Source organism: Pristiophorus japonicus, chromosome 17 (genome assembly GCF_044704955.1).
Source record: "Pristiophorus japonicus isolate sPriJap1 chromosome 17, sPriJap1.hap1, whole genome shotgun sequence".
Taxonomy (NCBI): domain Eukaryota; kingdom Metazoa; phylum Chordata; class Chondrichthyes; family Pristiophoridae; genus Pristiophorus; species Pristiophorus japonicus.
Window position 1 is genome coordinate 49,440,305 of NC_091993.1, and position 26,453 is coordinate 49,466,757.

At 43.8% G+C, this 26,453-nt stretch overlaps 1 protein-coding gene across 6 annotated transcripts in view; it reads left to right on the forward strand.

Annotated features, from left to right (window-relative positions):
- The window catches only part of lins1 (lines homolog 1), a 48,385-nt gene that overhangs the window by 7,346 nt on the left and 14,586 nt on the right, over positions 1-26,453 (forward strand). For all 6 annotated transcript variants that reach the window (XM_070858709.1, XM_070858711.1, XM_070858710.1 and 3 more), the window contains 2 exons: positions 6,576-6,665; positions 17,096-17,237. In XM_070858709.1, the coding sequence (XP_070714810.1) occupies positions 6,576-6,665; positions 17,096-17,237 (232 nt within the window). The remainder of the gene's footprint in view (positions 1-6,575; positions 6,666-17,095; positions 17,238-26,453) is intronic.

Below are 26,453 nucleotides of genomic sequence, written 5' to 3' on the forward strand. Positions count from 1 at the left end.
GGAGAGCACCATGGGGGGGGTACTTGTCTCAGCAGGACTTGCCTCCCAGCTGTCTGGTGGCTATCAGCCATTTCAAGCCAGGTTTAGCTGTTTATGCAAACCGACTGCTTGTTGCACAAATTCCTGGAAGGACCAGGACTCCATTTTGTGTTGTATTAAAAAGGGCACAAAACTACAGTGTGGTACAGCTTGGATAAAAATACATTTCCACAGAGGAGGGGATAAAAGACAGACTTGGATTTATATAGCGCCCTTCACGACGACCAGCCATCTCAAAGCGCTTTACAGCCAATGAAGTAATTTTGGAGTGTCATCTCTGTTGTAATGAAGGAAACGTGGCAGCCAATTTGCGCACAGAAAGCTCCCACAAACAGCAATGTGATAATGACCAGATAAACTCTATTTTTGATACGTTGATTGAGGGATAAATATTGTCCAGGATACTGGGGATAACTCCCCCGCTCTTCGAAATAGTGCCATGGGATGTTTTACATCCACTTGAGAGAGCAAACTGGGCCTTGTTTTAACATCTCATCTGAAAGACAGCACCTCCAACAGTGCAGCACTGCACTGGAGTGTCAGCCTAGATTTATGTGCTCAAGTCCCTGGAGTGGGACTTGAACCCACAACCTTCTGACTCAAAGGCAAGTGTGCTGCGCACTGAGCCACAGCTGACACAAGAAGGGGAGGGGAGAGGAAGAGGAAATGTAAAGGAGGCAAGGGCAAAGTGAGGAAAATCTGACAAGATGGTGCGAATGGAGAAAGGGTTCAGGGCTAAAGAAGGGTCAGTGGCTGAAAAGTGAACATAGAGCAAGAAGTGAAAGGGTACAGAGAATGCGAGAGGTTGGGGACGTGTGGGTGCCAATAGTAAGACACGCATCAGGGAATGAACAGCAGGCAGGGCAGGGCATCCTTTTTAAAATAGTTGTAAGCAATATTTGGGACTGTCAGCTTTTGAGAGTTTCGTAGATTGGCATTCATGGGGCTTCACCACTTGTGGGGGTGGGTCTTCGCCAGAGGGTGGGGGGGGCTTCACCACAGGTGTGGGGGGGGGGGGGTGGATTTTGACGAGGGGTGGGGAGCGGCGGGGGCTTTGCCAAGGGCAGGGGGTGGTGTTGAAAGGTGCTGTCAGAGGATCATCCTCCTTAAAAAGGGGCTAACAACAAAGTATTTAAATATGAAAGTCACAATTTTGCATTATTTCCCAATACCCATTTTCCAGATGGTGGGAGCCTATTCATCAGTGGAGGCAGTACCTCACAATTTGTGGCCAGGATAGGTTCCCCTTGGTACTGGCATGGGTCACCAACTCCAAAATTGTCAATTATCATAATTTCAGGGCTGGGGCAGATTCTTCAGAGAAGGTAGTTACATATTGAAGAAAAGAAATGTGGACACATTTAGATAGAGGTGGAGGAGAGACTGAAATATATCTGAAAGTGATAAACTCAATATGGACTATATTCAGTCTTTGCAGTGGAGAAACAGAATCCTGAGCTACACTGCTACAATGGCAGGACACAACTTCTGCCTCTGTCCTGTTCCCATTGATTGCACTCGACAGCTGCACATAATACAGCATCTCTCACACTCCAACTGGGGGCTACGCTAGGTCTACACAATCACCAGAATCTGACTGAAGAAGGAAATCGAACAAGGAAGGCAGAAGGTAAGTTGACTAAGCACGACCCTGACCCCAGAGCAAAAGCATTGGAGGCAGATAGAGGCATTGTAGCTGCATAAAGGAGTATGGAGAAACAGGGCAGGAGAAAAAGTATCCAATGCAGGAAATGAAATCACTGGGATACTGACCGTGTAAACAATTGATCTCCCACATACCCCACTTGAGCTCTTGTGCAAACAGTGTGCCTCTCATTGTTGGGGCTATCTCAGCATTTTCCCTTACTCCTTGGCTACCGCTTCTTCATTCAAGCACCTCGCCCTCTTTTTCATACACATGAATGACCTGGACGTGGGTATAGGAGATATCATTTCAAAGTTTGTAGATGATACAAAGGTTGAAGATGTAGTGAGGAGGATATGGCAGATGAAATGTAACGGAGAGAAATCTGAAGTGATGTGTTGTGGAAGGAACTCCCCCGTGAGGAGTGACAGTAATAAATGGTACAAATTTAAAAGGAGTGCAGGTACAGAGAGAACTGGGGGTTCAGATGCACAAATCTTTGAAGGTGACAGGATACGTTTATAAAGCTGTTTATCCCAACTCTCTGCTTCCTGTCTGCCAACCAGTTCTCTATCCACGCCAATACATTACCCCCAATACCATGTGCTTTAATTTTGCACACCAATCACTTGTGTGGGACCTTGTCAAAAGACTTTTGAAAGTCCAAATACACCACATCCACTGGTTCTCTCTTGTCCACTCTACTAGTTACATCCTCAATAAATTCCAGAAAATTTATCAAGCATGATTTCCCTTTCATAAATCCATGCTGACTTGGACCAATCCTGTCGCTGCTTTCCAAATGCGCCGTTATTTCATCTTTAATGATTGATTCCAACATTTTCCCCACAACTAATGTCAGGCTAGCCGGTCTATAATTACCCGTTTTCTCTCTCCCTCCTTTTTTAAAAAGTGGCGTTACATTAGCTACCCTCCAGTCCATAGGAACTGATCCAGAGTCGATGGACTGTTGGAAAATGATTTAGGATTGAGATGAGGACACATTTCTTCACAGGGAGGGTGGTGAATCTTTGGAATTCTCTACTCCAGAGGGCTGTGGAGGCTCAGTCTTTGAGTATATTCAAGACAGAGATTGATAGATTTTTGATTTAAGGGAATCAAGGGATATGGGGGTAGGGCGGAAAAGTGGAGTTGTGGTAGAAGATCAGCCATGATTTAGCAGGCTCGAGGGGCTGAATGGCCTACTCCCGCTATTTCTTATGTTCTGATGATGCATCTATATTTCAGGTCAAATGCTCCACGCTGTATGCCAGACTACAGAACTGACATCATTAATCTGTACGCATTACTTTGACTTATAATATAAAACCCAATATCCCATTTGCCTTATTGGCAACTACTTCACTCTGGCCAGGTGTTTTAAAAACATAGAAAATAGGTGCAGGAGTAGGCCATTTGGCCCTTCGAGCCTGCACCACCATTCAATAAGATCATGGCTGATCATTCCCTCAGTACCCCTTTCCTGCTTTCTCTCCATACTCCTTGATCCCTTTAGCCATAAGGGCCATATCTAGCTCCCTCTTGAATAGATATAATGAACTGGCATCAACAACTCTCTGCAGTTGGGAATTCCACAGGTTAATAACTCTTGAGTAAAGAAGTTTCTCCTCATCTCAGTCCTAAATGGCTTACCCCTTATCCTTTGACTGTGTCCCCTGGTTCTGGACTTCCCCAACATCGGAAACATTCTTCCTGCATCTAACCTGTCCAGTCTCGTCAGAATTTTATGTTTCCATGAGATCCCCTCTCATCCTTCTAAACTCCAGTGAATAAAGGCCCAGTTGATCCAGTCTCTCCTCATATGTCAGCCCAGCCATCCTGGGAATCAGTCTGGTGAACCTTCACTGCACTCCCTCAATAGCAAGAATGTCCTTCCTCAGATTAGGAGACCAAAACTGAACACACTATTCCAGGTGAGGCCTCACCAAGGTCCAGTACAACTGCAGTAAGACCTCCCTGCTCCTATACTCAAAACCCCTAGCTATAAAGGCCAACATACCATTTGCCGCTTTCACCGCCTACTGTACCTGCATGCCAATTTTCAATGACTGATGTACCATGACACCCAGGTCTCGTTGCACCTTCCCGTTTCCTAATCTGCCGCCGTTCAGATAATATTCTGCCTTCGTGTTTTTGCCACCAAAGTAGATAACCGTACATTTATCCACATTATACTGCATCTGCCATGCATTTGCCCACTCACCTAACCTGTCCAAGTCACCCTGCAGCCTCTTAGCGTCCTCCTCACAGCTCACACAGCCACCCAGTTTAGTGTAATCTGCAAACTTGGAGATATTGCACTCAATTCCTTCATCCAAATCATGAATGTATATTGTAAAAAGCTGGGGTCCCAGCACTGAGCCCTGCGGCACCCCACTAGTCACTGCCTGCCATTCTGATAAGGACCCGTTTATCCCGACTCTGCTTCCTGTCTGCCAACCAGTTCTCTATCCATGTCTGTACATTACCCCCAATACCATGTGCTTTAATTTTACACACCAATCTCTTGTGTGGGACCTTGTCAAAAGCCTTTTGAAAGTCCAAATACACCACATCCATTGGTTCTCACTTGTCCACTCTACTAGTTACATCCTCAAATTCCAGAAAATTTGTCCAGCATGATTTCCCTTTCATAAATCCATGTTGTCTTGGACCGATCCTGTCGCTGTTTTCCAAATGCGCCGTTATTTCATCTTTAATGATTGATTCCAACATTTTCCCCACAACTAATGTCAGGCTAGCCGGTCTATAATTACCCGTTTTCTCTCCCTCCTTTTTTAAAAAGTGGTGTTACATTAGCTACCCTCCAGTCCATAGGAACTGATCGAGTCGATGGACTGTTAGAAAATGATCACCAATGCGTCCACTATTTCTAAGGCCACTTCCTTAAGTACTCTGGGATGCTGAATATCAGGACCTGGGGATTTATCGGCCTTCAATCCCATCAATTTCCCTAACACAATTTCCTGCCTATTAAGGATATCCTTCAGTTCCTCCTTCTCACTAGACTCTCGGTCCACTCGTACTTCCGGAAGGTTATTTGTGTTTTCCTTCATGAAGACAGAATCTAAGTGTTTGTTCAACTGGTCTGCCATTTCTTTGTTCCCCATTTATAAATTCACCTGAATCTGACTGCAAGGGACCTACGTTTGTCTTCACCATGATCTTATTGAATGGCGGTGCAGGCTCGAAGGACCGAATGGCCTACTCCTGCACCTATTTTCTATGTTTCACGAATCTTTTTCTCTTCACATATCTATAGAAACTTTTGCAGTCAGTTTTTATGTTCCCCCAAGCTTCCTCTCATACTCTATTTTCCCCCTCTTAATTGAACCCTTTGTCCTCCTCTGCTGAATTCGAAATTTCTCCCAGTGCTCAGGTTTGCTGCTTTTTCTGGCCAATTTATATGCCTCTTCCTTGGATTTAACACTATCCTTAATTTCCCTTGTTAGCCAGGGTTGAGCCACCTTCCCTGTTTTATTTTTACTCCAGATAGGGATGTATAATTGTTGAAGTTCATCCATGTGATCTTTTCAGGATACAACCAAGGATCGTTCCAAAATCATATTCCTATTCGGCCTGTGCCGGGAGAGGTGTTACCTGGATGGCTCAGTGGATAAATGTTTGTGTGCTACTGACCAAGTAACACAAGTCTTAGATGTAGGAATCAGGAATCCCTGCCTCTTTGACTCTCTGCTGCCCTCTGTCATTTGTCTTTGTCACTTTTTCTAATCCTGTCTTTAGCCATCCTCGGTTGTATTTGTATGAATTCCAATCTTCCCTATTTTTTGTTTCTTTGTAACTTTAAAGTATCTCTGTTTGTGTGGTCTGTGCCCAATATGTTGCAATTTTTAAACTTCCCTCATTTTGTGCTGTAACCTTCAGCACATTCCATTTTAATGCATTGTATCCCCGAGTCCCTCAGTAAATCAGCGTGGAGAGATTCACAACATGAGGCAAGCCCAGCAGCAACACGCACACTAAATGTGTCCATATTAGCACCGGGGAACTTAAAAAAAAAACTTATCTTGCAGTCTGTCATTGTTTCATTCTGCTGAAAATAAGGCGGCAGTTTGTCCAAAATCCAAACTAACAAAACGTGCACTATGCACTATTCCGGGATGGTAGCAGTTCTATGACTGTAAATATGTCCAAACACAGTGCTCACTTGCAGGTGTGTGTAGCAGGCACATGGTGATACAGGTCTTCAGTTACCTCCTTAATGGAGTGGTGCATGGCTAAGTGGCTGGAGTGTGAGATGACCACTGCAGGGCTCTGGAAGGTCCTTGTGGAATGAAAGCTAAGGCCAGTGATGTTCTTCCCTGGTGAATGGCTTGTGATATGTGAACACTTAACCGCAGTCAGTGATTCTGCTGAGCCAAAATCTTCAGACAGTGATCATCGTTTAGATAGTTCACTCTGCTGAGATGGACTTGCAGCCTAGGCTGGTACAGGCTGTAACTCCCTGTCCCCTCCCTCCTCCATCACAACATGCCTGACATCCATTTTCCTTCAGACGGCCATTTTCTTCACCCTTTTTAGCATCATGAAACTGGCCTCGGGTTGGGGGGGTGGGTAACTGGCCCTGGCTCGTGGTGGGGGAGAACTGGTCGGGGGGCGGGCAGCCAGCCCAGCCCGAGTCAGGGAGACTGGAGAAAATCAAAATAAATACTTTTTCAAAAAAAGTGATCCCATCTATGTCAAATATTCAGTAAAAGTTAATTAAGCCCAGAATCAAAATGTCAAAAGCATATGTAAAGCAACTGAATTATTCCACAACCTTCATGTATGTAGCATACTTGGGTTTTATTGTGATAAATTGCTGTGCTCTTTGGCAATTCTGATGATCAGTGATGTATTCTCTCCCCAGATCCTCCTGTTTGGCTGCCCGGACAAGCTGTTGTCTCACATGGCAATGAAATGTGTTGCCTCGCTGATTCTGGTTCAGATTTTGGTGATGGTGAGTATGAAGAGGATGCAGTATATAATAACTGGAGCATTTTACCATGAGACACAAACATTGTGATTGATTGTGGCATTGCTTGTGGGCAAAAATAGTTGTCTCTGTTGTTTACAGTCGGATTCTGGAACCGGGCTCCATTTGCAATGCGCATGTCCTCGAGTTTTGTGGCACACCTGTGGTTTCTATCCACAAGAAGAGGGACCCTGCTGAGAGCAAAACCCATCAAGGCATTTGGCTGATATCAGTGGCAGTTAACATAGATCTTCAGATTATTGTGATAGAGATATCAGATGTTGTGAAGTCCTGTCAAGTAATCCAAAGCGGACAGGTTCTTGTGGGCAATGTGTAGGGCAGGATGTGGTTTATACAACGTAATGGAATATCCTCAGGCTCAGGAAAAACCTATTTGGTTGCTCTTTGAACAGCCTTCAATCAATCCCATGCAGCCCACATGAAAAATTTAAAAGCTGTGAATGAAAATAGCTGAATCTTGTAATTTGCACAGAATATGTGCTCCAATGATTGTAAGGGTGGATGGGAGACTCTCTGAACCCATTCGTCTCTGATCCTTTTCAGTGTGTTTGTCAGTGAGCTGTTGGATGGCATTGAAGGGGCAATCTGGAAGTGCCTGTACGGCTTTTCTGAAAGAATTGTGGTTCAGATTGTTGCAAGCGATATTGTTGGTGCTGCCCGTGCTGCTGAGTGCTTTCTTGGCGAGTCATATCTCCAGTTTTCAGGAGATATGCCGAACATAGTTGAGTTAGAGAGCAAGCGGCAGCTGCTGAAGCTCTGCATTGACATCTGGTGGAATCACTGTTCAGGGGTGTGATGTGTGTCCATGCTGTGGTTAGGATGGTAGCATTTTATGTTGCCTCACTTCTCTGCAAGGAATGGGTTATGAGTCTCCCATCTATCCTTACACAGAATCAGTTTAGGTGGAGATAAGAAATAATAAGGAAAAGAAGTCACTGGTGGGAGTGGTCTACATGCCCCCAAACAGTAGCTACACTGTCGGACAGAGTATAAATCAAGAAATAATGGAGACTTCTAAGACAGATACGGCAATAATCATGGGCAATTTTAATCTTATTGATTGGACAAATCAAATTGGCAAAGGGCGCCTTGAGGAAGAGTTCATAGAGTGTATGCGGGATGGTTTCTTGGAACAATACGTTGTGGAACCAAGCAGGGAGCAGACTATTTTTGTTCTGGTAATGTGTAACGAGTCTGGATTAATTAATGATCTTGTAGTGAAGGGATCCTTTTGGGAACAGTGATCATAGCATGGTAGAATTTCAGATTCAGTTTGAGGGTGAGAAAGCTAGGTTTCAAACTAGTGTCCTGAACTTAAATAAAGACAATTACAAAGGTATGAAGGCAGAGTTGGTTAAAATGGACTGGGAAAATATATTTAAAGGGTAAGACTGTAGAAAACCAGTGACAAACATTTAAGGAGATATTTCATAACTCTCAGCAGATATATTCCAGTGAGAAAGAAAGAAAGACTCTAAGACAAGGATGAACCATCTGTGGCTAACTAAGGAAGTAAAGGATGGTATCAAATTGAAAACAAAGGCATACAATGTTGCGAAGAATAGTGGAAGGGCAGAGGATTGGGAAACTTTTAGAAACCAGTAAAGGACGACTTAAAAAAAAAAATGAAAGAGAAGATGGATTATGAGAGTAAACTAGCAAGAAATATAAAACTAGACACAGCTTTTATAGGTATATAAAAAGGAAATGAGCAGCTAAAGTAAACTTTGGTCCCCTGGAGGATGAGACTGGGGAATTAATAATAGGAAACAAAATGGCGGAGACTCTGAACAAATATTTTGTATTGGTCTTCAGGTAGAAGAGACTAAAAGCATCCCAATAATTGATAATCAAAGGGGCTATTGGGGTGGGGGGGGTGGTACATAAAACAATCACTAGAGAAAAAGTACTAGGCAAACTAATGGGGCTAAAGGTGGACAAGTCCCCTGGACCTGATGGCCTGCATCCTAGGGTTTTAAAAGAAGTGGCTACAGAGGTAGTGGATGCATTGGTTGTAATCTACCAACATTCCCTGGATTCTGGAGAGGACCCAGCAGACTGGAAAACTGCAAATGTAACGCCCCTATTTTTTTTTTTTAAAAGAGGCAGACAAAAAGCTTGAAACTATAGACCAGTTAGCCTAACATCTGTCACTGGGAAAATTCTGGAGTCCATCATTAAGGAAGCAGTAGCAGAACATTTAGAAAATCATAATGCAGTCAAGCAGAGTCAGCATGGTTTTATGAAAGGGAAATCATGTTTGACAAATTTGCTGGAGTCCTTTGAGGATGTAACAAGCAGGGGGGATTACGGGGGAACCAGTGGATGTGGTGTATTTAGATTTCCAGAAAGCATTCAATAAGGTGCCACATAAAAGGTTACGACACAAGATAAGAGCTCACAGGGTTGGGGTAATATATTCGCGTGGATAGAGGATAGGCTAACTAACAGAGTCGGGATAAATGGGTTATTTTCTGGTTGGCTAATTGTAACTGATGGGGTGCCACAGGGATCAGTGCTGGGGCCTCAACTATTTACAATCTATATTAATGACTTGGATGAAGGGACCTAGTGTAATGTAGCCAAGTTTGCTGATACAAAGATGGGTGGGAAAGCAAGTTGTGAGGGGGATGCACTTAATCTATAAAGGGATATAGACAGGCTAAGTGAGTGGGCAAACATTTGGCAGATGGAGTATAATGTGGGAAAATGTGAGGTTATTCACTTTGGTGGAAAAAATAAAAAAGCAAATTATTTAAATGGGGAGAGATTACAAAATGCTGCGGTACTGAGGGATCTGGGGTCCTTGTACATGAAACACAAAGTTAGAATGCAGGTACAGCAAGTAATCAGGAAGGCAAATTGAATGTTGGCCTTTATTGCAAGGATGATGGAGTATAAAAGTAGGGAAATCCTGCTACAACTGTACAGCACGTTGGTAAGACCACACCTCAAGTACTGAGTACAGTTTTTGGTCTCCTTATTTCAGGAAGGATATACTTGCATTGGAGCAGTTCAGAGAAGGTTTACGAGGTTGATTCCTGAGATGAGGGCTTGTCATATGAAGAAAGGTTGAGCAGGTTGGGCCTATACTCATTGGAGTTTAGAAGAATGAGAGGTGATCTCACTGAAACGTATAAGATTCTCAAGGGGCTTGACAGGGTAGATGCAGAGAGGATGTTACTCCTCATGGGAGAATCCAGAACTAGGGGGCATAGTTTCAGAATAAGGGTTGCTCATTTAAAAAGAAAACGAGGGTTGTGAATCTTTGGAATTCTCTACCCCAGAGAGCTGTGGAGGCTGAATATATTTAAGGTGAAGATAGATTTTTGAACGATAAGGGAGTCGAGGGTTATGGGGAGTGGGCAGGGAAGTGGAGTTGAGTCCAGGATCAGATCAGCCATGATCGTATTGAATGGTGGAGCAGGCTCGAGGGCCAAATGGCCTACTCCTGCTCCTATTTCTTATGTTCTTATTGGAGCGCATATTTTAAAGAAATTACAAGAGTCAGCTATTTACATTCACAGCTTCCAACTTCTTCATGGAGGCTTCATGGGGTATTAGATTGAAAGCTATCCAAAAAACACACGGGCTTTCCCTGAGCCTTATGATATTCCATTATCTCGTATAAACCGCGACCTGCCCAACACATTACCCATGAGACCCTGTTCCCATCACTTCATGTCTGTCAATCATGCCTCCAAGATCTCTGCGCTACTCTAAGTCTGGCCTCTTATACATCACTGATTTCCTTTGCTGAGGCCCTAAGCTCTGGAATTACCTTCCTATACCCCTCTCTCCTCCTTTTAAGACCCTCCTTAAAACCAACCTCATTGAAAAAGATTTTGGTTACTAGTCCTACTTTTTCTGAGGCTTGGTGTCCACAGTTTTATTTGATGATGCTCCTCTGATGTGCCTTGGGATGGTTTACTCTATTAAAGGCGCTATACATAATACAAATTGTTGTAGTGACAACTCCCCTTGATGGTGGTAAGCGAGTTGGTTGTGTGCAGAAGGAAGATTGGAGCAGAGTCTGCTGTCCGGTGCAAACTCTGAATAATCCAGGGCACTGTTGATAACTGACTAGCTAGTCTGACTCACTAATTGAACCTGGAGGGATGGACCCATCATTAGGGGCTGGAACTCATCTCCTTGGCTCCAGATAAACCAATGCCCTCACAGGCAGGATGGTCCTAACTGGACAAATAGCAGGAAGGTTTCCAAGTATTGCAACTTGTGGTTTTATCTCTAGTTTTAGAAAGAAAGAAAGACTTGGATTTATACAGCGCCTTTCACGACCACCGGATGTCTGTGTTTTACAGCCTTTGAAGTATTTTTGGAGTGTAGTCACTGTTGTAATGTGGGAAACACGGCAGCCAATTTGCACATAGCAAGCTCCCACAAACAGCAGTGTGATAATGACAAGATAATCTCATTTTTTGTTATATTGATTGAGGGCTAGATATTGGCCAGGACACCGGGGATAACTCCCTGCTCTTCTTCGAAATAGTGCCATGGGATCTTTTCCGTCCACCTAAGAGAGCAGACGGAGCCTTGGATTAACGTCTCATCCAAAAGACGGCACCTCCGACAGTGCAGCGCTCCCTCAGCACTGCACTGGAGTGTCAGCCTAGATTTTTTTTTTTTGTTCTCAAGTTCATGCACTGGGACTCGAACCCACAACCTTCTGACTCAGGCAAGAGTGCTACTCACTGAGCCACAGCTGACACTCTGGTTAGCCTCCAGCAGCACTTGAGGGTTTCCAACCTGCATTTACGTTTTCTGGGTTAAAGTAAATGGAGGATGTCCCGATGGAGAGAGAGAGTGGTGTAGTTTGTATCAGAAATTCGACAATGTAGAATTTTTTGTAGCTTGATTTGGTGACCCTTAAACATTGTGCGTCAAGACACCCAGCTTATCAAAAAAAATTCTCTCCCCTTGCAACCGCATAATCTCAGACTCACTGTCAGCAGCGTTATGGGACATTTATTATACTTAAGTTCTGAGACACACCTGGGCTTCTGTTACCTTTCAAAGTATCAAATAAGAACATGAAAAATAGGAGCAGGAGTAGGCTGATCCGATCATGGACTCGGGTCCACTTCTCTGCCTGCTCCCCATAACCCCTTATCCCCTTATCGGTTAAGAAACTGTCCATCTGTCTTAAATTTATTCAATGTTCCAGCTTCCACAGCTCTCTGAGGCAGCAAATCCCACAGATTTACAACCATCAGAGAAGAAAAAATTCCTCCTCATCTCAGTTTTAAATGGGCAGCCCCTTATTCTAAGATTATGCCCCATAGTTCGAGTCTCCCCTATCAGTGGAAACATTCTCTCTGCATCCACCTTGTCAATCCCCTTCATAATCTAAATTTCGATAAGATCACCTCTCATTCTTCTGAATTCCAATGAGTGGAGGCCCAGCCGACTCAATCTTTTCTCATAAGTCAACCTCCTCATCCCTGGAATCAACCTAGTGAACCTTCTCTGAACTGCCTCCAAGGCAAGCATATCCCTTCGTAAATATGGAAACCAAAACTGCACGCAGTATTCCAGGTGTGGCCTCACCAATACCCTGTATAACTGTAGCAAGACTTCCCTGCTTTTATACCCCCTTTGAAATAAAGGCCAAGATACCATTGGCCTTCCTGATCACTTGCTGTATCTGCATACTAACCTTTTGTGTTTCATGCACAAGTACCCCCAGGTCCCGCTGAAAAGGAAGAAAGACATTCATTGCTTCTGACCTGGAGCCAGAGATGTGCAAGCACCTGCCAGCTTCCATCACCAACAGGAATTAAACTCCTAAAGCTTGTGTGAGAGGAACAGTCCAGCTCAAACACAGCTGCATCTTTGCAGAATAATATGTTGTCCATTACACTGTGCTGCACAACATCTGTCTTACCATGAGCAATGCTGTGGGAGGTCTGCTAGTTACATGGTAGCTGTGAAAGGTTTGCCACAGTGCGGACAGGTTTTCAGACCAGCTAGTCAGAGGGTCACGGGTTGCACAGCTCCATTTTCTGTGGTGAATTCTGAACGCACTGAGATTAATTGATATGTTAAAAAGTCCAGATTTCTAAAATAATAATGAAGGACCAAAGAACTCCATGAAACTTCAACAGACCCGCTCCTTATTGTGTTCTGTGATTTAATTAGAAAAGTGTAGCTAGATAATTAATTTTCCATTGTTTTATGTTGGATTAGGGAACACTGGCTGCCACTTCTTTAATAAATTCCTAGACCAACATGAAACATAATGGAGTGTTCATTATGACTGCACTCATTTCAAAAGCGGACTTGGATGGTTTTCGAAAGGTTAATGACTCTCATTATTCAACGCTTTACTCAATGCCATTGCCCAAATGTCAGTTTTTGGTGAGGGGAAAAATTATAATGACTTTCATGTCATTTTGCTATAAAATACAGAACTGCCACCGACATAGGAGATTGTGAATAAGATGTTGAGTGAATTAGAATGTTTATGGGGTCAGTTATTAATCACGGAACTATTGTATGCTTTCTGTAATTTCTCATTTGAGATGGATAATGTGTTTTATCAACTTTTAATAGACCACATTGGGAACCAAGGATCTAATATCTGAATGTAATTATGTTTCTAGCAGTCCAATCCATCTCTTAACCCATTTTGTATTTTGAACAACATAATCCCATCGTCTAAAATGATTCGGGGTTTTGATAGAATAGATCGGGAGACACTTTCCATTGGCAGGAGGGTCAGAAGCAAGAGTACAATATCATTGGCAAAAAACCCAGAGATGAGAGATTTTTATGCAGCGAGTTATGATGATCTGGAATGCATTAACTGAAAAGGTTATGGAAGCAGATTCAATAGTAACTTTCAAAAGAGAACTGGATACATACTTGAAGGGAGAAAATTTGTAGGGCAATGGGGGAAAAAGAGCAGGGGAGTGGGACTAAATGGATAGCTTTTTCCAAAGAGCTGGCACAGATAATAATGGGTTGAATGGCCCCCTTTTCTGTTGTCAGATTCTAGGATTCTATTCTATGATTGAATATATGGAGAGACAGGCAAGTCCTATTTCAATAGAAACCTTCGACTTTGTGAGCAGTATGAACAGATTTGTCATGGTGGTGCTTATAATGAGTTTGCAGTTTAATAAGAGCAGGAATGCTATACCAAGTAGCAGTACCTAAAAATATTCCACAATTCTCAGCAAATATATATTCCATTGAATAATAAAAACTCCAGAGGAAAAGTGATCCATTTGTGGCTAACTAAAGAAGTTAAGGATAGCATTAGATTAAAAGAAGCAGCTTATAATGCTGTGAAGAATAGTAGTAAGCCTGAGGATTGGGAGAGCTTTAGGAACCAGAAATGGATGACCAAAAAATTGATAAAAGGAGAAAATCGAATACAAGAGCAAGAAATATAAAAACAGATTGCAAGAGCTTCTACAAGTATGTAAAAGGAAGAGAGTAACAGAAGTAAGCGTTGGTCTCTTGTAGGTTGAGACAGGAGAAGTTATCATTTGGAATAAGGAAATGGCAGAGGCTTCAAACAAATATTTTGTATCTGTCTTTACAGTAGAAGACAAAAAAGGCATACCAAAAATAGTGGGGAACCAAGGGGTTAATAAGAATGAGGAACTTAAAGTAAGTAATATCAGGAGAGAAAATGTACTTGAGAAACTAATGGGACTAAAAGTTAATAAATTTCCTGGACCTAATGGCCTACATCCTAGGGTTGTGAAAGAGGTTGGTGCCTAGATTCTAGAACAGTCCCAGCAGATTGGAAGGTAGCAAATGTAACCCCAGTATTCAAGAAAGGAGGGAGAGAGAAAACGGGCCAGTTTGGGGAAAATGCTGGAATCCATTATTAAGGAAGTGGTAACAAGACACTGAGAAAATCATATGATAAGACAGAGTCAACATGGTTTTATGAAAGGGGAATTGTGTTTGACAAATTTATTAAGAGTTTTTTCAGGCTGGAACTACCAGGGTAGGTAAAGAGAAATCAGTGGATGTAGTATATTTGGATTTCCAAAGGTATTCGATAAGGTATCTTTGCGACCGAGTTTACGCCGCAATTTGACCCTCCACGGCGAAAACGTGGTCAGCGGGATCCTTGACACCTCTTTGCGGCGGCGCTTCCAAATACCGCCGGGGAGAGGTGCGCCGATGTGCAACGACACAGATTGCATTTGTGTCGCACTTTCAGGGCTCTCCCGACCCTTGCGCCACGCCCAGAATACCAACAGGGTCAAACCTGTCGGTGCAGCCCTGTCAGCAGCAGTAAGTGTGAAGACCTGCAAAAAGGTAAGTTAAAGTTTTTATTTTTAAATTATTTTTCAGCGATTTAGTAGGTAAAGGTTTTCTGAATGTTTTTTGCAATTTGTTTTGTTGTTTTCGCCCCTCCCAAGGCCTCTGTTGCAGCGCTACCGGTCCCGGACTAAAGTTGCTGAAACTCGCAGTTCGCACCGCGAATCCTCGTGCAACGCTGACTTTACCAGATATAAAGGCTGAAAGTTAGGCCTAAAAACGGTAGCACAGCAAAACCGGTAATTTTGGCGTAAAACTACCATTTTCGTTGAAAACCGAAAAGCCCAAGGGATTTGGAGAGAATATACTTGCATGAATGGAGGATTGATTAATGGACAGAAAACAGAGTAGGGATAAACAGGTCATTTTCAGGTTGGCAGGCAGTAACTAGTGTTGGTCTTTATTGCAAGGGGTTTAGAGTATCAAGAGTAAGGAAGTCTTACTACAATTGTACAGGGCTTTGGTGAGACCGCACCTGGTGTACAGTTTTGGCCTCCTTGTCTGAGGAAGGATATACTTGCCCTGGAGGTGGTGCAACCAAAGGTTCACTAGGTTGATTGCTAGGATGACAGGGTTGTCCTGTGAAGAGAGATTGAGTAGATTCGGCCTATACGCTCGAGTTTAGAAGAATGAGGTGTGATCTAATTGACACATACAAGGTTCTGAAGGGGATTGACAGGGTTAGATACTGTGAAGTTGTTTTCCCCCAGCTGGAGAGTCTAGAACTCGGGGACACAGTCTCAGGATAAGGGATCGGTCTTTTAAGACCGAGATGAGGAGTTGTTTCTTCACTCGGGGTTGTGAATCTTTGGAATTATCTTCCCCAGAGAGCTGTGGATGCTGAGTCCGAGTATATACAAGGCTGAGATAGATTTTTGGACTCTAGGGGAAGCAAGGGATTTGGGGATAGGGCAAGAAAATGGAGTTGAGGTCGAAGATCAGTCATGATCTTATTGAATGGCTGAGCAGGCTAGAGGGACCGTTTGGCCTAATCTTGCTCCTAATTCTTATGTTCATATTGTCGTGGGCACTTACTTTGGGGGTAGCTCTGGGAAAGGGTCTTGCGATGTCGTACTGGAATGGGGTTGAGGTTTTAGAGTATTTTTTCGGGGGATGAGGGGGGCGCGTGGGTAGCGAGAGAGGTCCCAGGGTCTAAGAACACTTGAGAGGGAAGTTCTGGGTGCACTGGTACTGATCCTGGGATTATTGGGAGAGAGATCCTGGGATTGGGGATAGGGGTCTTGGAGCAATGGGCCAGGTCAGGGAGCTCTGGGAATTCTGTGTCGGAGTCTGTGAACACTGAAAGGAGACCCAAGACCTTGGCTGGGTAACGGAGTCTGGGCAGCGAGGCCCTAAAGTCCAGCAGTCCTTTCTTTAGCCACTGACTTACAGATTTCCCAGTAAAATATATGGAATTATGGAAGTTGATCTTGAGAGAGCAATGCAACTACTCAGTCACCATGTCAGTGGCTCGGCTAATTCATGGTGCATCACATGGCACAATGCCCCTGTTGGTATCATACAGAGTATCCTCTAACAGATGCAAAGCAATCTTTTAAAAGGAATGAAAGAAAGCCAGTCATTAACACGGAGCTTGAAATTTACAACTGGTTGCAATGATCTAAAGGTTCCTATTTGTAGGAGTGGGTTTAAGGAAAGGGGTTACGTCAGCAGCTAAACACCACAGCAAGCTATCTGTGAGCTATGCTTTGTGGGATCCGCTGGGTTTGAATTAAATTACACACCAATGTCACCCATCCCCAAAATGCTTACAGGCCCCAGTGCCTGTCCCCTCATCTCCCTCTTCCAAATCTAGCTACAGTTTGTATCAGTATTAGCCGACCTCCCATGTCTCTACGCTGATGCTCTTGGAGGAGGAAGTTTCAGACCAAATGCCTTGCGTTTTGAATTATTGCAGATTGCCCGATCTTGTTGTATGTCTGAATAGAGTTAAGGGATTTTAATGTAGCAACAAATGAGCAACATTTGCCAAATGTAAACTTGGTCTCAATTAAAGTAACTGCAGATCCTTTAGCACTCGTTCCCTTAACAGCGACTTTTAACAATAGTTTCATTGCATTTGTTCCTAGAATCTCTCCGTTGATAGTTGGATGCACAGCTGCCTGCACGCTCTGTCGGAAGACCCTGGAAGTAGACAATCAGCGGAATGGCTGCAAACAGTTGCAGTTGTAATTAAAGAAGTTTTAAAGGGAAAGCATCTGAACAAGACAGGTTAGTAGACCCTTGTGGCAATATCTGTAATGAATAATGTACTTTTCAAATGTCATAATACACATATACAAAAGGAAGGGTGAGAAAAATGATCAGTGTTTCAGGTGGTGCCTCTGCAGTCTGACAATTTCACTGTACAACTTCAGTCTGAAGGCCTCAGATTGTATTCCACTGATCTGGCAGTATAACATAGCACTTTGTTTGCTTTATTGATTGCTGTTCTACAACATCTGTTCGTGGTCAAACCAGTGGAGTGTGTACTTCCACTCCCAGGGCTCTTTCAGACTTGTTCTAGTTAGTTGAACATCATTAAATAAATCTACTATTTTATTTATGTAATGCTGAGCGGATCACAACATTCATGTCAAAATGCATTGCAAATTCCTTTGTCAGGTTGTCTATGGCAAAGTTCATTATAAAAGTGTCAGTATTCAGCTATACCAGTAGGCGGGACTGTGATGGGCACTTGCAATGATAAAAGGCTTGTCACACCAACGGCACGGAATTTGCGGTGAGTAACAACATTGAATCAACAGCGTTCGCTGTTATTACCTCTTTGAAACTGACCGCAACTTCAGGATTAGTGCACGTGCATCCTAATTCAGAAATCCCGAACATGTCCAGGGAATTATAGACCAGTCAGCTTAACATCAATGGTAGGAAAAATAATGGAATCCCTTCAAAAGGAGAGAATAGAAGAACATCGAGAAACAAAAAGTATAATAATGAATAGTCAGCATGGATTTCAAAAGGTTATTTTCAGAGGCAATAGAGATAGTATTGCAGTAGATGTAATTTATCTAGATTTTCAAAACATAGAAATTAGGTTGCAATAAGATCATTGCTGATCATTCAACCTCAGTACCCCTTTCTTGCTTTCTTTCCATACCCCTTGATCCCTTTGGCCGTAAGAGCCATATCTAACTCCCTTTTGAATATATCTAATGAACTGGTCTCGACAACTTTCTGCGGTAGAGAATTCCACAGGTTAACCACACTGAGTGAAGAAGTTTCTCCTCATCTCGGTCCTAAATGGCTTACCCCATATTCTTAGACTGTGACCCCTGATTCTGGAACTCCCCAGCAATGGGAACATTCTTCCTGCCTCTAATCTGTCCAATCCTGTCAGAATTTTATGTTTCTATGAGATCCCCTCTCATTCATCTAAACTCCAGTGGATACAAGCCCAGTTGATCCAGTCCTTCCTCATATGACAGTCCTGCCATCCCAGGAATCAATCTGGTGAACCTTCGCTATACTCCCTCAATAGCAAGAACGTCCTTCCTCAGATTAGGGGACCAAAACTGAACGAACTATTTCAGGTGGCCTCACCAAGGTTCTGTACACCGCCTACTGTACCTGCATTTCAAACTTCAATGACTGATGTACCATGACACCCAGGTCTCGTTGCACCTCCCCTTTTCCTAATCTGTCGTCATTCAGATATTCTGTCTTCCTGTTTTTGCCACCAAAGTGGATAACCTCTCATTTATGTCCATTATACTGCATCAGCCATGCATTTGCCCACTCACCTAACCTGTCCAAGTCATCCTGCAGTCTCTTAGCATCCTCCTCACAGCTCACACTGCCACCCAGCTTAGTGTCATCTGCAAACTTGGAGATATTACATTCAATTCCTTCATCTAAATTATTGATGTATATTGTAAATAGCTGGAGTCCCAGCACTGTGAACCCTGCAGCACCCCACTGGTCACTGCCTGCCATTCTGAAAAGGACCTGTTTATTCCGACTCTCTACTTCCTGTCTGCCAACCAGTTCTCTATCCATGCCAGTACATTACCCCCATTACCATGTGCTTTAATTTTGCACAATAATCTCTTGTGTGGGACCTTGTCAAAAGCCTTTTGAAAGTCCAAATACACCACATCCACTGGTTCTACCTTGTCCACTCGACTAGTTACATCCTCAAAAAATTCTAGAAGATTTGTCAAGCATGATTTCCCTTTCATAAATCCATGCTGACTTGGACCGATCCTGTCACCGCTTTCCACATATGCTGCTATTTCATCTTTGATAATTGATTCCAACATTTTCCCCACCACCGATGTCAGGCTAACCGGTCTATAATTCCCTGTTTTCTCTTTCCCTCCTTTTTTTAAACAGTGGTGTTACATTAGCTACCCTCCAGTCCATAGGAACTGATCCAGAGTCAATAGAATGTTGGAAAATGATCACCAATGCATCCACTATTTCTAGGGCCACTTCCTTAAGTACTCTGGGATGCAACCTATCAGGCCTTGGGGATTTATCAGCCTTCAATCCCATCAATTTCCCGAACACAATTTGCTGACTAAGAAGGATTTCCTTCAGTTCCTTCTTTTCGCTAAACCCTCGAACCCCTAGTATTTCCGAACGGTTATTTGTGTCTTCCTTAGTGAAGACAGATCCAAAGTATTTGTTCAATTGGTCTGCCATTTCTTTGTTCCCCATTATAAATTCACCTGATTCTGTCTGCAAAGGACCTACGTTGGTCTTCACTGATCTTTTTTTCTTCACATATCTATAGAAGCTTTTGCAGTCAGTTTTTATGTTCCCAGCAGGCTTCCTCTCATACTTTATTTTCCCCCTCCTAATTAGACCCTTTGTCCTCCTCTGCTGAATTCTACATTTTTCCCAGTCCTCAGGTTTGCTGCTTTTTCACACCAATTTATATGCCTCTTCCTTGGATTTAACAGTATCCCTAATTTCCCTTGTTAGCCATGATTGAGCCGCCTTCCCCCTTTTTATTTTAACTCCAGACAGGGATGTACGATTGTTGAAGTTCATCCATGTAATCTATAAATGTCTGCCATTGCCTATCCACTGTCAACCCTTTAAGTATCATTTGCCAGTCTATCCTAGCCAATTCACGTCTCATACCATCGAAGTTACCTTTCCTGTGATTGGGATTACGGAGACGTGGCTCCAGGATGATCAGGGCTGGGAACTCAACATTCAGGGGTATTCAACATTCAGGAAGGATAGAATAAAAGGAAAAGGAGGTGGGGTAGCATTGCTGGTTAAAGAGGAGATTAATGCAATAGTTAGGAAAGACATTAGCTTGGATGATGTGGAATCTATATGGGTAGAGCTGCAGAACACCAAAGGGCAAAAAACGTTAGTAGGAGTTGTGTACAGACCTCCAAACAGTAATAGGGATGTTGGGGAGGGCATCAAACAGGAAATTAGGGGTGCATGCAATAAAGGTGCAGCAGTTATAATGGGTGACTTTAATATGCACATAGATTGGGCTAGCCAAACTGGAAGCAATACGGTGGAGGAGGATTTCCTGGAGTGCATAAGGGATGGTTTTCTAGACCAATATGTTGAGGAACCAACTAGGGGGGAGGCCATCTTAGACTGGGTGTTGTGTAATGAGAGAGGATTAATTAGCAATCTCATTGTGCGAGGCCCCTTGGGGAAGAGTGACCATAATATGGTGGAATTCTGCATTAGGATGGAGAATGAAACAGTAATTTCAGAGACCATGGTCCAGAACTTAAAGAAGGGTAACTTTGAAGGTATGAGGCGTGAATTGGCTAGGATAGATTGGCGAATGATACTTAGGGGGTTGACTGTGGATGGGCAATGGCAGACATTTAGAGACCGCATGGATGAAGTACAACAATTGTACATTCCTGTCTGGCGTAAAAATAAAAAGGGGAAGGTGGCTCAACCGTGGCTATCTAGGGAAATCAGGGATAGTATTAAAGCCAAGGAAGTGGCATACAAATTGGCCAGAAATAGCAGCGAACCTGGGGACTGGGAGAAATTTAGAACTCAGCAGAGGAGGACAAAGGGTTTGATTAGGACAGGGAAAATGGAGTACGAGAAGAAGCTTGCAGGGAACATTAAGGCGGATTGCAAAAGTTTCTATAGGTATGTAAAGAGAAAAAGGTTGGTGAAGACAAACGTAGGTCCCCTGCAGTCAGAATCAGGGGAAGTCATAACGGGGAGCAAAGAAATGGCGGATCAATTGAACAAGTACTTTGGTTCGGTATTCACTAAGGAGGACACAAACAACCTTCCGGATATAAAAGGGGTCAGAGGGTCTAGTAAGGAAGAGGAACTGAGGGAAATCTTTATTAGTCGGGAAATTGTGTTGGGGAAATTGATGGGATTGAAGGCCGATAAATCCCCAGGGCCTGATGGACTGCATCCTAGAGTACTTAAGGAGGTGGCCTTGGAAATAGCGGATGCATTGACAGTCATTTTCCAACATTCCATTGACTCTGGATCAGTTCCTATGGAGTGGAGGGTAGCCAATGTAACCCCACTTTTTAAAAAAGGAGGGAGAGAGAAAACAGGGAATTATAGACCGGTCAGCCTGACTTCAGTAGTGGGTAAAGTGATGGAATCAATTATTAAGGATGTCATAGCAGTGCATCTGGAAAATGGTGACATGATAGGTCCAAGTCAGCATGGATTTGTGAAAGGGAAATCATGCTTGACAAATCTTCTGGAATTTTTTGAGGATGTTTCCAGTAAAGTGGACAAGGGAGAACCAGTTGATGTGGTATATTTGGACTTTCAGAAGGCTTTCGACAAGGTCCCACACAAGAGATTAATGTGCAAAGTTAAAGCACATGGGATTGGGGGTAGTGTGCTGACGTGGATTGAGAACTGGTTGTCAGACAGGAAGCAAAGAGTAGGAGTAAACGGGTACTTTTCAGAATGGCAGGCAGTGACTAGTGGAGTGCCGCAAGGTTCTGTGCTGGGGCCCCAGCTGTTTACATTGTACATTAATGATTTAGACGAGGGGATTAAATGCAGTATCTCCAAATTTGCGGATGATACTAAGTTGGGTGGCAGTGTGAGCTGCGAGGAGGATGCTATTAGGCTGCAGAGTGACTTGGATAGGTTAGGTGAGTGGGCAAATGCATGGCAGATGAAGTATAATGTGGATAAATGTGAGGTTATCCACTTTGGTGGTAAAAACAGAGAGACAGACTATTATCTGAATGGTGACAGATTAGGAATAGGGAAGGTGCAACGAGACCTGGGTGTCATAGTACATCAGTCATTGAAGGTTGGCATGCAGGTACAGCAGGCGGTTAAGAAAGCAAATGGCATGTTGGCCTTCATAGCGAGGGGATTTGAATACAGGGGCAGGGAGGTGTTGCTACAGTTGTACAGGGCCTTGGTGAGGCCACACCTGGAGTATTGTGTACAGTTTTGGTCTCCTAACTTTAGGAAGGACATTCTTGCTATTGAGGGAGTGCAGCGAAGGTTCACCAGACTGATTCCCGGGATGGCGGGACTGACCTATCAAGAAAGATTGGATCAATTGGGATTGTATTCACTGGAGTTCAGAAGAATGAGAGGGGACCTCATAGAAACGTTTAAAATTCTGACGGGTTTAGACAGGTTAGATGCAGAAAGAATGTTCCCAATGTTGGGGAAGTCCAGAACCAGGGGTCACAGTCTGAGGATAAGGGGTAAGCCATTTAGGACCGAGATGAGGAGAAACTTCTTCACCCAGAGAGTGGTGAACCTGTGGAATTCTCTACCACAGAAAGTAGTTGAGGCCAATTCACTAAATATATTCAAAAGGGAGTTAGATGAAGTCCTTACTACTCGGGGGATCAAGGGTTATGGCGAGAAAGCAGGAAGGGGGTACTGAAGTTTCATGTTCAGCCATGAACTCATTGAATGGCGGTGCAGGCTAGAAGGGCTGAATGGCCTGCTCCTGCACCTATTTTCTATGTTTCTATGTTTCTATGTTTCCTCAAGTTCAGGACGCTAGTCTCTGAATTAACTGTGTCACTCCATCTTAATAAAGAATTCTACCATATTATGGTCACTCTTCCCCAGGGGGCCTTGCACAATAAGATTGCTAATTAGTCCCTTCTCATTACACGTCACCAAGTCGAGGATGGCCAGCTCTCTAGTTGGTTCCTCGACATATTGGTCTAGAAAGCCATTCCTAATACACTCCAGGAAATCCTCCACCGCATTGCTACCAACTTGGTTAACCTAATCTATATATAGATTAAAGTCGCCCATGATAACTGCTGTACCTTTATTGCATGCATCCCTAATTTCTTGTTTGATGCCATCCCCAACCTCACTACTATTGTTTGGTGATCTGTACACAACTCCCACTAGTGTTTTCTGCCCTTTGCTATTCAGCAGCTCTACCCATACAGATTCCACATCATCCAAGCTATTGCCTTAATTTCCTCTTTAACCAGCAACACTACCCCACCTCCTTTTCCTTTCTGTCTATCCTTCCTGAATGTTGAATACCCCTGGATGTTGAGTTCCCAGCCTTGGTCACCCTGGAGCCATGTCTCCGTAATCCCAATTATATCATAATTGTTAATAGCTGCCTGCGCAATTAATTCATCCACCTTATTACGAATACTCCTCGCATTGAGGCACAGAGCCTTCAGGCTTGTCTTTTTAAAACACTTTGCCCCTTTAGAATTTGGCTGTAATGTGGCCCTTTTTGATTTTTGCCTTGGGTTTCTCTGCCCTCCACTTTTACTATTCTCCTTTCTATTTTTTGCTTCTGCCCCCATTTTATTTCCCTCTGTCTCCCTGCATAGGTTCCCATCCCCCTGCCATATTAATTTAACTCCTCCCAAACAGCGCTAACAAACACTCCCCCTAGGACATTGGTTCCGGTCCTGCCCAGGTGCAGACCGTCCAGTTTGTACTGGTCCCACCTCCCTCAGAACCGGTTCCAATGTCCCAGGAGTTTGAATCCCTCCCTACTGCACCACTCCTCAAGCCACATAGTCATCTGAGCTATCCTGCGATTCCTACTCTGACTAGCACGTGGCACTGGTAGCAATTCTGAGATTACTACCTTTTAATTTAACTCCTAGCTCCCTAAATTCAGCTTGTAGGACCTCATCCTGCTTTTTACCTATATCGTTGGTACCAAATGCACCACGACAACTGGCTGTTTACCCTCCCCTTTCAGAATGTCCTGCAGCCGCTCCGAGACATCCTTGACCCTTGCACCAGGGAGGCAACATATCATCCTGGAGTCTCGGTTGCGACCGCAGAAACGCCTATCTATTCCCCTTACAACAGAATCCCCTATCACTATAGCTCTTCAACTCTTTTTTTCCTGTCCTCCTGTGAAGCCTTCGATAAGGTACCCCATAATAGACTGATGAATAATGTCAGAGAAGGAGTCGAGGGACCAGTAGCAGAATGGATTGCTAGCTGGCTTCAAGACAAAGCAGAGAGTTGGGATAAAGGGTAGCTATTCACAGTGGCAGAAGATGGGTAGTGGTGTTCCATAAGGATCAGTGCTGGGACCACTGTTGTTCACAATTTATATTAACGATTTAGACTTGGGAATCAAAAACACAATTTCTAAATTTTCGGATGATACCAAATTGGGGCATAGTCAATACTGAGGAGGACCAACAAATTACAGGAGGACATTAATAAACTTGCAGAATGGGCAAATAATTGGCAAATGAATTTCAACACAGTTAAATGTGAGGTATTACATTTTGGTAGGAAGAATAGGGAGGTCACTTATTACTTGGAGGGTAACCAAGCACGAGGGTTTATTTCTCGAGGAATTGAATTGAAAAGTAGGGAAGTTATGCTAAACCTGTATGGAACCTTGGTTAGACCACAGTTAGAGTACTGCATACAGTTCTGGTTGCCATATTATAAACAGGATATAAAGGCACTGGCGAGGGTGCAGAACAGATTTACAAAGATGATACCCTTCCACCTCGCTCCGGCCCGGCCCCCCCCCCCCCCCCCCGCTCCGGCCCGCCCCCACCTCCCTCGCCCCGGCCCCACCCCCCCTCCCTCCCTCGCGTAATCCAATCCAATTATTGTGCTGGTCAGCGATATGAAACCAGTGGTCTGCAGTTACCCAGGTTTGTTATAATCATTTTTGAAAATAGGTACTGTAGAATTTCCAGTCCAACAACATGTATTTATATAGCACCTTTAATGTAGTAAAATGTTCCAAGCTGCTTCACAGGAGTGTCATAAAATAAAGTTTGACACCGAGTTGCACAAGATGATTTTTGAGTAGAGGCTGGGTCAAAGTAGTCGGGTGAAGGAGCATTGTAAAGGAGGGTAAAGGGGTAGAGAGGTTGAGGGAGGGAATTCCAGAGTTTGGGGCCTCGGCAGCTGAAGGCGCAACCACCAATGGTGGAGCGATTTTAAATCACGAGTGTTGAAGAGGCCAGAATGGGAGCAGTGCAGAGAACTCGGGGGAAATGTGGAGCTGGAGGTGGTTAGAGATCGGGAGGGGCGAGGGAACTTCCTTCGATTGATTGACTCCCTTATGATGATGGGCAGCACTGGATTGTGGCTGGTAATTTCCGTGGAGCTGCTCCTGTTGTGCTGCTGGACTGCGGCGGCTGCCCCCCCCCCCCCCCCGGGTTTAGGTGCCGGATGTGGAGTTTGTCACACTGCCGGTGGAGTTATGGGAACAGGCTCGAGGAAATTCGTGGCCGTGTTTTTGGTCTCCCTGAGCCCGGCTGCATTGTGTCAGAGAGGTGGAGTTTATTCATTTTGAACTCTAAGCTTGTTACGAATGATGTTTGCTTCCCTCAGAGTACAGGATGTCCCCTACCCCGTCTACCCACATCACTTAGTTGATAGAAGCAACTGAATCATACAGAGCAGCAAGGTTCGGCTGGTGCATCCAGTAATCAAATAGCCCACCAGCACTCACTGTCCAGATGCAGCCAGTAGAATCGAAGCCCAGCGGGGAAGAAAACAGTGAGACATTTGGCAAATCAAGCACAGAATACATTTAATGTATAGAAATCATTAAGGTTTTTGCCTTGTGGGCTTTTAATGTGTTTTCTGCTGTGACATCTCATGGGAGTGGGGGGCGGAGGCGGTTCGGAGATAAATAATGGGATGTCTCATTTTTCTGGAGCTTGGGACCTACTTGTTGAAGAATTTAAAGGGTTTGAATGGCTTGTAATATTGGGGCAGTAATACCTTTACGCAACTGCAGGTGGCACTGCGGAGAGCTGCCTACTGCTGTAGCACCAGCAGAGATTACACTTCCTGAGAAACCCCAGTGAAATATAAAGGGCACAAAAATGACTTGTTCAAAAAGACAGGAAATTTAGTGGCTGCAAAAATGGAAGTGGCTGCAGCTGTCCGGATAGTTATTACACTCTAGGTGCCCTTGCTTGAAACTGGTGGATATTATCTTTAATGCCATGTTATTCGCTACATAAAGACACTGAAATATCATATTTTATAGCACAT